This window comes from Leucoraja erinacea, chromosome 29, assembly GCF_028641065.1.
Source record: "Leucoraja erinacea ecotype New England chromosome 29, Leri_hhj_1, whole genome shotgun sequence".
Taxonomy (NCBI): Eukaryota; Metazoa; Chordata; class Chondrichthyes; order Rajiformes; family Rajidae; genus Leucoraja; species Leucoraja erinaceus.
This window is the reverse complement of record NC_073405.1, coordinates 2,847,380-2,859,625: the sequence shown is the minus strand read 5'-3', so window position 1 is coordinate 2,859,625 and position 12,246 is coordinate 2,847,380. Positions and strand designations below refer to the sequence as shown.

General features: G+C 46.6%; 1 protein-coding gene across 1 annotated transcript in view; it reads left to right on the top strand.

The window, feature by feature from the left end:
- LOC129710922 (protein ENL-like) overlaps positions 1–11,848 on the top strand; it is a 48,806-nt gene extending 36,958 nt beyond the window's left edge. Inside the window, exons 8-11 of the mRNA XM_055658228.1 lie at positions 4,094–4,196; positions 8,274–8,345; positions 10,071–10,142; positions 11,084–11,848. Coding sequence (XP_055514203.1) covers positions 4,094–4,196; positions 8,274–8,345; positions 10,071–10,142; positions 11,084–11,212 — 376 coding nt within the window. The 3' untranslated portion in view covers positions 11,213–11,848. The remainder of the gene's footprint in view (positions 1–4,093; positions 4,197–8,273; positions 8,346–10,070; positions 10,143–11,083) is intronic.
- Positions 11,849–12,246: the final 398 nt, after the last annotated feature.

Genomic DNA, 12,246 nt, shown 5'->3' with positions numbered 1-12,246 from the left:
AATCTGAGGGGTAAAAGGGTGGTGGATGTACAGAACGAAAGGCCAGAGGAGGTAGTTGAGGTAGGGACTATCCCAACTTTTAAGAAACATGGATAGGACAGGTTTGGAGGGATATGGACCAAATACAGGCAGGTGGGGCTAGTGTAATGGGACGTGTGGGCAAGTTGGACCGAAGTGCCTGTTTCCATGTGTGTCACTCTATGACCTAAGTTAAACCTAATCTCCAGTAATCCTTTCAAAGAAGGTTTGCATATTTGCTGTAAATAAAGACTCAGAAATAGATTTTTATTGCTGGCTTAATACTGATATTGATTTGTTATTGTCATGTACTGAGAGTGTAAAAAATGTTGTTGCCCATGCTATCCAGCGTCATTGCCACACACGCGTGTACATCTGCTAAATAGAAACAAAACTGGGTGTAAAATATAATGTTACAGCTACAGAGAAAGTTCAGATTAAAAACCCTGGAAGAGCCACGAAAAAAGCAGACTGAAGAGTGGGAATTCATCCGTAGTGTACGAGAGGTCGCAACCGAATAGCAGTAAATATTAAAGACAGGGAGAAATATTTCAGACCTACTGTGATGGGGAGGGGGGTGGGGGGGGAATTAGGGAGAAAGAAATCTGGAAGAGAGGAGATGTTTAAGAAGGAACTGCAGATGCTGGAAAAATCGAAGGTAGACAAAAATGCTGGAGAAACTCAGCGGGTGAGGCAGCATCTATGGAGCGAAGGAATAGGTCAAGACTCGAAACGTCACCTATTCCATCGCTCCATAGATGCCGCCTCACCCACTGAGTTTCTCCAGCACATATTTCCAGCATGTGCAGTTCCTTCTTAAATAAAAACCAATGTGGACAGGCACAAAGGGAGGTGCCTTTAATTCTGCCGGTGATGTAGAGGAAAACCTGTCCTAACCATGTACCTGTTTAACTGCTTCTTAAATGTTGGGATAGTCCCAGCCTCAACTACCTCCTCTGGCAGTTTGTTCCATACACCCACCATTGAGTGAAAAGGTTTCTCGACCCGAAATGTCACCTGTTTCTTCACTCCATAGATGCTGCCTCACCCGCTGAGTTTCTCCAGCATTCTTGTCTACCAAAAGCAGACAAATGGTGACTTACTGGTGCTTACCATATTACATACAGCACAGAAACAGGCCCTCCGGCCCAACTTGCCCGCACCGACCAACATGCCCCATCTAGACTAGTCCCACCTGCACTCGTTTGGCCCTTAACCCTCTATACCTATCCTATCCATGTACCAGTCTGGATGTTACTTAAACGTTGCAATAGTATCTAGGCAGTGGGCAGGTGCTATAGACCTGCACAGGAAGGTAGACGCTCCCGCCCCCACGAGTCTCGGGCAGATGGGGCTCGTCAGCCTGGGAAGGCGGTCCATCTAGGAAAGGGAAAACTCTGATTTAAAACCTCCACTGCCTTGTGGCTATATCCAGTCATGGAAAAGGCTCCTGGAGTAAACCTCCAGAAAATCCGCAGTCGGAGCCCCTGAGGCAGTTCGTCGTTGTCTACAACCTCGCTCTGGCAGCTCCTGCGACGGCGCTGGTGCCAAACTGTAACGGCCCTGCTGTTCCTTTGGATCGATCAACGACGTGGAGAGGGGGGGACGTGCTGCCTGGGTGACAGCCTGTCCTCCATATGACATCGATGGCCCAGGCTTGCATCCGACCACGATGCATCACCCATGGTCAGTCATGACTGAGGGAGGCCTACTGGTATCTGCCTCAACTACCTCCTCGTTCCAAACACCCAGCACCCTTTGTGGAAAAACGATTACCCCCCAGGTTCTTAGTAAAGCCCGGAAATGGGCCCTTCGGTCCATCGAGTCTGCACTGACCAGCGATCCCCGCACATTAACACTATCCTGCACTAGGGACAATTTTTACATTCATACCAAGCCAATTAACCTACAAAGCTGAAGAATTAGATGAAGATAGGAAGACACTGCGCTGTTTTAGTTATTCGTCACCCACTACAGACTTGAATGATGGAGGGGGTGGGAGAGTCAGTGCAGCGCAGAGTGACTGAGTTAGGCAGGATGAAGGGAAGTTGTTGACCTACCGGGGGTGGGGTGGGGTCCCAGCCCCAGCCGGGATACTAAGATCACGATGTCCAGGGAGCACCCAGGTTACCCTCCAATGTTCACTTTTGTCTGGGTAATCTACGACATCCCTTATGCCTTGGCTGTGAAAATCTCATCAGAGTGCAAAGACGAGTTGCCCCAGAAGAGAGCAGCAACAAAGAACTACGGATGCTGGTTTATACCAAAGATAGACACAAAGCACTGGGGTAACTCAGCGGGTCAGGCAGCATCTCTGGAGAAAAAAGGACGGGCGAATTTTCAGGACGGGACCCCTCTTCGTCCCCTTTCTCCGGAGATGCTGCCTGACCAGCCGAGTTGCTCTAGCACCAAGATAAACCAATCTCAACTGTCTGTCCATTTTCTCTTGGCCCGCTGAGCGACTCCAGCACTGTGTGTCTAACCTTGCCCCAGAGGAACCTGGCACGTCGCTACATGACTTCACTGCAATTCTATTTCAACTAAAATTGAATTTCAATAGCACAAAAACTGAATAAAACTGTTTCACAATTGAATTTCTGGGCAAGAGTCCAGTTACTTTTTGAATCTTGCAGATAAACAGGGTGCTTTAGGTTTCAGTTTACTCCAATCCTTCTCAGCGTTTCACTGAAGTGAGTCAGTGTTTGGCAGTGAGACAGGCCTTGGATTGTCAGCCCAGATCACAGGCTCAGGTTCTGACACAAAACCTGTAGCCACAGTGATCTGAGCCAAGTCCAGTTTGTTGAGCTTCAGTTTGGTTTATTCAGTTTAGTCTATTGTCACGTGTACCGAGGTACAGTGAAAAGGTATTGATGTGTGCTAACCAGTCAGCGGAATTACAATTGGGCAGTTTACAGTGTATAGATGCATGATTAGGGAATAACGTTTAGTGCAAGGTAAAGCCAGCAAAGTCCGATCAAGGATAATCCGAGGTAGACAAAAATGCTGGAGAAACTCAGCTGGTGAGGCAGCATCTGTGGAGCGAAGGAATAGGTGACGTTTCGGGTCGAGACCCTTCTGGACATCAGTTGGTGAGGCAGCATCTATGAAGCGAAGGAATAGGTGATGTTTCGGGTTGAGACCCTTCCGGGTCTCAACCCGAAACGTCACCTATTCCTTCGCTCCATAGATGCTGCCTCACCCGTTGAGTTTCTCCAGCATTTTTGTCTACCTTCGATTTTTCCAGCATCTGCAGTTCCTTCTTAAACATAATAATTGCAGAGATTGCTGTGCTCATCTGATTATTGTTTAGAGGTTTTACAGACAAATGATTTGACAAAGTGTTCAAGACCAAAGTCTCAGAAGTGGACAATTTAGCGACCTTTCATTCATTTGATTCTTTGTCCCCTTTCATATCCCTAGTTTCCCTCGCCCCTGACCCTCGGTCTGAAGAAGGGTCTCCACCTGAAACGCCACCTATTCCTTTTCTCCAGCGATGCTGCCTAACGTGCTGAATTACTGCAACATTTTGTGTCTAGTTTCAGTGTAAACCAGCATCTGCTGTTCCTTCCTACACATTTAGCAAATCACTCAGCAGCTAATGTCTCCACTCTCTGATGCTTTTATCTTTCAGGAATATGAAATGTTATATCTTTCCTCTTCAATGTACAAATGTAATAAAAGACATTTCGACAGGTATATGGATAGGATAGGTTTAGATGGGCCGAACGCCGGCAGGTGGGACGAGTGTAAATGGGCCATCTTGGTTGGTGTGGGAAAGTTGGGCTAAAGGGCCTGTTCCCAGGCTGTTTGACATTAAGACTGATACATTTCTCCTTTCAAGTATATAAATTCAGTTTAGTTTTTTGTCACGTCTACCAATGGACGGTGAAAAGATTTTGTTGCGTGTTATCCAGTCAGCAAAAAGACAACACATGATTACACTCAAGCCATTTACAGTGCATAGTTATATAAGGGAATAAGATTTAGTCTAAGGTAAATGAAGCCTGAAGAGCCTGGATGATGTTGTAAAGTGTGCGGACATTGTTTAACGTGCAAATGTGTTGCTTGTTTGCAGGTTGAGTTTAAGTGATGATAGTGGAAGCGAAAGCAGCGAGAATTGCAATATCAACACACTCGACCAGCCTTCAATTCAAAAACACTTAGCCGTCAGCAACAAGGTGAGTACAGAGTTGCCCGTATCTGTGCTGCAGGGATTAATGTCAGCATCCAATTTCTGACCATAAATTCCAATTTTGAAGTGGTATGCTGAAGCTATTTTAATATAAACTGCTACTCTTGGTGGCAGTAAGTTCTTCCAAAGATAATCTGTATGTTTAGGGCATAGCAGAGACCAGACATAGTAGTGGGGTGGCACAGCGGCAGAGTTGCTGCTTTCCAGCAGCAGATACCCCCCCGGGTTCAATCCTGATTATGGGTGCTGTTTGTTCGGGGTTTGTACGTTTTAACTGGGACCTCGTGGGTTTACTCCGGGTGCTCCTCTTTCCTCCTATATTCCAAAGATGTTAAGGTTTGTAGGTTAATTGGCTTCTGCAAATCGTCCCCCAGTGTGTCGGATAGGACTTGTGTACAGGTGATCGTTGGTTGACGTGGACTCAGTGGGACATTCAGACTTTCCTGAATAACTTGCACACACCTCCAAGCAACCAGGCGCTTGATCCAACTGAGTGGATCATGTGTAAATGGGAGACAGACACAAAAAGCTGGAGTAACTCAGTGGGTCAGGCAGCATCTCTGGAGAGAAGGAATGGGTGACGTTTTTGGGTCGAGACCCTTCTTCAGACTGAGAGTCAGGGGAGAGGGAGACACAGAGATAAGGAAGCGTAAGGTGTGAAAACGAGGCATCAAAAGGGACAAAGCTCAAAGAAAATGTAGAATAGATCGTTGTTAAAGCCCTGTCCCACGGTACAAGTTCATTCCAAGAGTTCTCCCCGAGTTTGCCCTATTTCGAACTCGGAGATTTACGGTAATGGCCACTCGTCGGTACTCGGGGCTCTCGTGGATATTTTTCAGCATGTTGAAAAATCTTCACGAGTCTTCCCGTGCTTACCTGCCGTTAGCGAGTCTTCTGAGTACCTGCCGTTAGCTTTACGAGCCACTAAGAGATGTCCCCGAGCTCCGACGTACCCGCTACGTTCATTCTCCGTACTTACCACGAGTTTGATTTTTTTTAAACTCGGGAGAGCTCTTGGAATGAACTCGTACCGTGGGACAGGGCTTTTAGCTAGAAGCATACATGGATAATATTTAATCTGGGGGACAGTCAGACTGGTCGGATAACTAGGAAGGGGGAGAGATGGAGAGAGAGGGAAAGCAAGGGTTACTTGAAGTTAGAGAAGTCAATGGTAAAACCACTGGGTGTAAGCTGCTCGAGCAAACTATGAGGTGCTGCTCCTCCAATTTGCACTGGGACAGTGGAAAAAGGCCCAGGACAGAAAGGTCAGTGTAGGTGCCTCTCCTCTCTTCCAAGGTAGATACAAATGCTGGAGAAACTCAGCGGGTGACGTGGCATCCATGGAGCGAAGGAATAGGTGACATTTCGGGTCTCGACCCTTAAGGATGAGGCAGCATCTATGGAGCTGCCTCACCCGCTGAGTTTCTCCAGCAGAATTATCTACCTTCGATTTTTCCAGCATCTGCAGTTCCTTCTTAAACATCTCGTCTCTTGCAGATTTCTTTCTCCCCATCACAGTAGGTCTGAAAAACGTCACCTACCCATGTCCTCCAAAGATGCTGCCTGACCCTCTGAGTTACTCCAGCACTTTGTCGTTTGTTTTTTGAAGATATCTGTATAGTCAGCTTACTCTATGACACTGTGCTGCACATGCAACTGGCCTCTCTAAATGACGCCTTTGGTGTAGCGAGTGGTTGTGAAAGTGAGAAGGTGAATGATGGTCTCCTTGGACTCGATGGGCCAAAGGGTCCACGCTGCATCAATGAATTCAAACACTTCAACACTTGCAGCATCATAACTCTGCCACTAGATGGAGCATCATGCTTCAGGAGCCGCAGATTCCTAATGCATGGTCACACTTTATACAAGCAATGACACTGGCCTTTCCCTTGGAATTATCTAACATCAGAGGCTTGAAAAGTTTATTCACAGGCCTGTGGTCTGATAGTAGACAATAGACAATAGGCCATTTGGCCCTTCGAGCCAGCACCGCCATTCAATGTGACCATGGCTGATCATCCACAATCAGTACCCCGTTCCTGCCTTCTGCCCATATTCCCCGACTCCGCTATCTTTAAGAGCCCTATCTAGCTCTCTCTTTAAAGTATCCAGAGAACCTGCCTCCACCCCCTCTGAGGCAGAGAATGGCCACAGACTCACACACTCTCTACAACGTGGAAAAAAGTGTTTCCTCGTCTCCGTTCAAAATGGCCAAACGCTGGCGAGTCTTAAACTGTGGCCCCTGGTTTGCTGGACTCACCCCACATCGGGAACATGTTTCCTGCCTCTAGCATGTCCAAACCCTTAATAATATTATATGTTTCAATAAGATATCCTCTCATCCTTCTAAACTCCAGAGTATACAAGCCCAGCCACTCCATTCTCTCAGCATAGGACAGTCCCGCCATCCCGGGAATTAACCTTGTAAACCTACGCTGCACTACCTCAATTGCAAGAATTGTCTTTCCTCAAATTAGGGGACCAAAACTGCACACAATATTCCAGGTGTGGACCTCTCTGCTCCTATACTCAACTCCTCTTGTTATAAAGGCACAACATGCCATTCGCTTTCTTCACTGCCTGCTGTACCTGCATGCTTATTGTGGTGGGTGTGAAAATTCAGGTTGGTCTCTAGTAGTTGAACTAAAAAAATGCAGCTGCTAGTTCATGCCAAAGATAGACACAAAGTGCTGGAGTAACTCAGCAGGTCAGGAAGCATCTCTGGAGAAAAGAAGGCTGAGTTACTCCAGTACTTTGTGCCTATCTTTGGCCGCAGTAGTGTTGGCCATCCAAGGATGATGAATACAGAGTGTGGGAAAATAAATGAGAGATTAGGCCCAGAGTAGGTGAATCGAAGGACGTAAGCTTCAGGTGAAGGGGAAAAGATTTAAAAGGAATCTGAGGGGTAACTTTTTCACACAAATGATGGTGGATGTATGGAACGAGGTGCCAGAGGAGGTGGGTTGAAGCAGGGACTATCCCAACGTTTAAGAAACAGTTAGACAGGTACATGGATAGGACAGGAGGGATATGGGTCAAACACAGGCAGGTGGGACTAGTGTAGATGGGACATGTTGGCTGGTGTAGGCACGTTGGGTTGAAGGGCTTGTTTCCACGTTGTATCACTCTTGTTTCTCTGTCGGAGAGAAACCCCTTTATTCCAAGCATCCCTTCACGTGACAAGCTGCTGTGTTTTTCTATTTGCCCATGAGTCGTTTGTACAAAATCCTTGAACATTGCATTTATAAATAGAAGCGTGAAGGACAATGGAGTTCAAAATAAACTATTTTATTGTCCAGTTTCTGACATGCAAAGAAGCAGCATTCATAAGGGTGGCACAATGGCCACTGTCTGTACACCTCATTATCACCTACCCCACCACCAACACTGGACCATTGTGGGCTCCACATTTCCTTGATTACTGTTGCTTCTTGCATATCTTCCATTCATTTGTCCTAAGTACTGTCCATATCTTTTGTTCCCCTTTCCCCTGACGTTCACTATGAAGAAGGGTCTTGACCTGAAATGTCATCTATTCCTTTTCTCCAGAGATGCTGTCTGTCCCACTGAGTTACTCCAGCGTATTGTATATCTTCGGTTTAAACCAGCGTCTGTAGTTCCTCCCTACACGGGTTTGTAGGTTAATCGGCATTGGTAAAATTGTAAATTGTCCCTAGTGTGTAGGATAGCACCGATGTACGGGGTGATCGCTGGTCGGCGCGGATTGGGTTAAAGTTTAGGATAATTTGTCTTGTTGAGTCTCATTGTCTGTAACTCATTTTCACCTAGCACGCAGCTGGCAATGGCCGGTTTACTTTATCATCATTACTTTCATTCCTTTGTTCTATATCTCTCTACATCATCGTCTATATCTCTTGTTTCCCTCTCCCCTGACTCTCAGTCTGAAGAAGAGTCTTGACCCGAAACGTCATCTATTCCTTTTCTCCAGAGATGCTGTCTGTCCCGCTGAGTTACTCCAGCATTGTGTGTCTTATCTTCGGTTTAAACCAGCATCTATCTGCACTTCCTTCCTACACAATAATTCTATTTATCTCTATTGCAGGCATCTGGCAGAAAAAGTCCTGAAAACTGTGAAAAACCAGACAAATTATTTAAAAAAGGATTGCAAGACAAGGTGAACAGCTCCCTTATTATTTAAAGAGCCACAATAGTAGACGATTAGAGGAAGGAATATAGTTTTGACTTTATATGATAAATTAATATTTTGACTTTTTACTCAACTGCTTTTATTTTTTGAGTGCGGTTGCTAAGTATTTAATGTCATATGTGCGATTTTTAGTAATACTTTATTCAAAGAAACACCTCTGTATGGAAAAAATGATGTAGCGATTTATAAGAATGAAACTCATATCGGAGCAGTAGGAGGAAAGTGGGCCTGACTCACTATCACCCCACAAAGAGAAGCTGTGGCAGAGTTTTTGTATAGTTCTCCTGATACTGGCAGTGCTTTAAGGGGCGTGTGCATGTAGGGGATTACAAGCCGATTAACCTGCAAACCTTGCAGGTGTTTGAAGTGTGGGAGGAAACCAGAGCACCCAGAGAAAACCCACGTGGTCACAGGGAGAACGTGCAAACTCAAAATTATCCATCATCCAACCTCCAGAGAAATAAGAATATACAGTATTGGTAGGCAGTCACAACTTGTTTCCATGGGTAGAAACATCAAATGCTAGAGGGCATAGCTTTAAGGTGAGAGGAACAAAGTTTCTCTGCCTCTCTAAGCCTCATAAACGTCAGTATCGTAACTGCCTCCACAATCGCCCCTGTATATATTTGTAGTGTGGGAGGAAACCGGAGCAAACTAGCGAATGGGCGATAGTCGGTCGGTGCGGACTCAGTGGGCCGAAGGGCTTGTTTCCACGCTGTATCTCTAAAACAAAAGATGGTGGAGTCACCACCTGTAATCTGAAGAATGCATCACACGGACTGGCACGTTCCAACAGGGCCGTGTTTGAGAATCGTATTGTCAAGTGGCACCCGTAAACTCCGCAGGTGGGCGAGAGGGACAGAAGGAGGTCCAAGGCTCCAGACCAACTCCCAAACCCAACTGCCAAAAGCACTGGCCTCTGCAGGTGGAAGAGCGAACGGCAAGACAGGGCCCCGTCCCGAAACGTCACCTATCCGCGTTCTCCAGTGATGGGCGGGACGGTGGCACAGTGGTAGAGCTGCTGCACTACAGCGGCAGAGACCCGGGGTTAGATCCTGACCTCAGGTGCTGTCTGTATCTGGAATTTGTACGGTCTCCCTGGGATCACGTGGGTTTCTGCAGGTGCTCCAGTTCCCCTCCCACATTCAATAGACAATACGTGCAGGAGTAGGCCATTTGGCCCTTCGAGCCAGCACCGTGTGATCATGGCTGATCATCCACAATCAGTACCCCGCTCCTGCCTTCTCCCCATATCTCCTGACTCCGCTATTTTTAAGAGCCCTATCTAGCTCTGCCTTGAAAGTATCCAGAGAACCTGCCTCCACGGCCCTCTGAGGCAGAGAATTCCACAGACTCGCCACTCTCTGTGAGAAAAAGTGTTTTTTTCCTCGTCTCCGTTCTAAATGGCTTCCAAAGACGTCTGGATTTGTTGGTTAATTGGCTTCTGTAAATTGCCCCTAGTGTGCAGTATCGAACTAGTGTCCGGGTATACAATGGTCGGTCTGGACTCGGTGGGCCGAAGGGCCTGTTTCCATGCTGTATCTATAAACTAAATAGACTGTCTTAGAGGGTGCATTGTCTCTCCACCCTCTCACCCAATCCCACAGTAAGATTCACAAACAGAAGGGCAAAGCTGAGTTCCAGCCGTTTTGGTGCAAATGATTAAATCTCTATTCATTTTACTTTGTGCAGTCGTACACAGAGGAATTGGTGGATCTACATCGCAGGTTGATGGCACTACGAGAACGCAATGTGTTGCAACAGGTACGGGGAAACATGGAAAATAGGTGCATTCGGCCCTTCCAGCCAGCACCGCCATTCAATATGACCATGGCTGATCATCCACAATCAGTACCCCGTTCCTGCTTTCTCCCCATATCCCTCGATTCCGTTAGCCCGAAGAGCTATATCTAACTCTCTCCTGAAATCATCCAGTGAATTGGCCTCCACTGCCTTCTGTGGCAGAGAATTATTCCACAGATTCACAACTCTCGGGGAGAAAACGTTTTTCCTCATCTCAGTCCTAAATGGCCGACCCCTTATTCTTAAACTGTATGACCACTGGTTCTGGACTCCCCCCAACATGGGGAACACTTTTCCTGCATCTAGCCTGTCCAATCCCCCTAAGAATTTTAGGTAGACAAAAGTGCTGGAGAAACTCAGCGAGTGCAGCAGCATCTATGGAGCGAAGGAAATAGGCAACGTTTCGGGTCGAGACCCGGAGGTATCTGTGGAGTGAAGGAATAGGTGATGTTTCGGTCGAGACCAGGAAGCATCTATGGAGCGAAGGAAATAGGCAACGTTTCGGGTCGAGACCCGGAAGTATCTGTGGAGTGAAGGAATAGGTGACGTTTCGGTCGAGACCAGGAAGCATCTATGGAGCGAAGGAATAGGTGATGTTTCGGGTCGAGACCCTTCCGGGTCTCGACCCGAAACGTCACCTATTCCTTCGCTCCATAGATGCTGCTGCACCCGCTGAGTTTCTCCAGCACTTTTGTCCACCTTCGATTTTCCAGCATCTGCAGTTCCTTCTTAAACCCTAAGAATCTTATATGTTTCCATAAGAACCCCTCTCACCCTTCTAAATTCCAGTGAATACATGCCCAGTTGATCCATTCTTTCATCATATGTGAGTGCCGCCATCCCGGCAATTAGATTCATTCCCTCTTTCATGGTTTCATGCCACCTTTTTATTCTCTCTGCAGATTGTGAACCTTATCGAAGAAACAGGACATTTCAATGTTACGAACACGACCTTTGACTTTGACCTCTTCTCGCTGGATGAGACCACTGTCCGCAAACTACAGACTTACCTGGCGGCCACAGCCACATGACATGGGCTTCCAACACAGAATCTTAGCACATCGCAATGAGGAGTAACGCATTGGAGTGCCGTCCCTCCGTGATGGAAAGCACAGCCAGAGAGTTGACAAATGGCACTCACTCGCCCCAGACTTTGAACGTTGGCCGTCTCAAAAACGTGTGGAGATCAAGTTTTAAAACCTTCACTGCATGGGATCAGGAAAGTCATTGTCAAACGCTTACCTTTCCTTGCCATTTATCAGTTCCCGAAACATAACCATTGTACTGGGCCAGAGGCAGCGTGGATGGAAGACTTTCTCTTCCTGGGGATGTTCACCGATGCAAGCGATCAGAAGAACACGGAAATGTTTTTAAGACTCATCCGATGGGACATTTGTTTTAGTCTAGTAAACTTGTGTGAAAAATTTTACCCGAAGACGATAGAAGTAATGTATATATTCGGAAAAGGACATATGAGCTACATCTCTGATGTGAACCGAAGAATTCTGTGTTTTCTAATAAAAGGCCAAACACACTTTTACTGTGGAAATAAAACTCCGTGAAATGCCCTTTAGATTACTGAACTTAATGTTGCTGATGTGATCTCAGAACCCCAAACAGATCTTACTGCATTGTATATTGTCTAAAGAATATATATTTTTAAACCCTTTGAGTACTGACTATCCTTTCCCACGTTCAAATATGTGCACATTTTTTTAAATCTACATTCATATCGTGCAAAAGAATCAACTGATGCTTCCGTGTAATTAGTTTTGTGGGAGGAGACGGCAAGAGCAACGGGTTTCACAAAAGACTGAAGGTGGCACAGCGGTAGAGTTGCTGCCTCGCAGCACCAGAGACCCTGGTTCGATCCCGACCACGGGTGCTGTGTGTACGGAGTTTGTACGTTCTCCCCGTGACCTGCGCGGGTTTTCTCCGTTATTCCTCTCGCGCTCTAAAGACGTATGTATGGGTTTGTAGGTGCATTGGCTTCAGTAAAATTGTCCCTAGTGTGTGTAGGATAGTGTTAGCGTGCGGGGGTTGGCGTGGAATCGTTGGGCCGAAG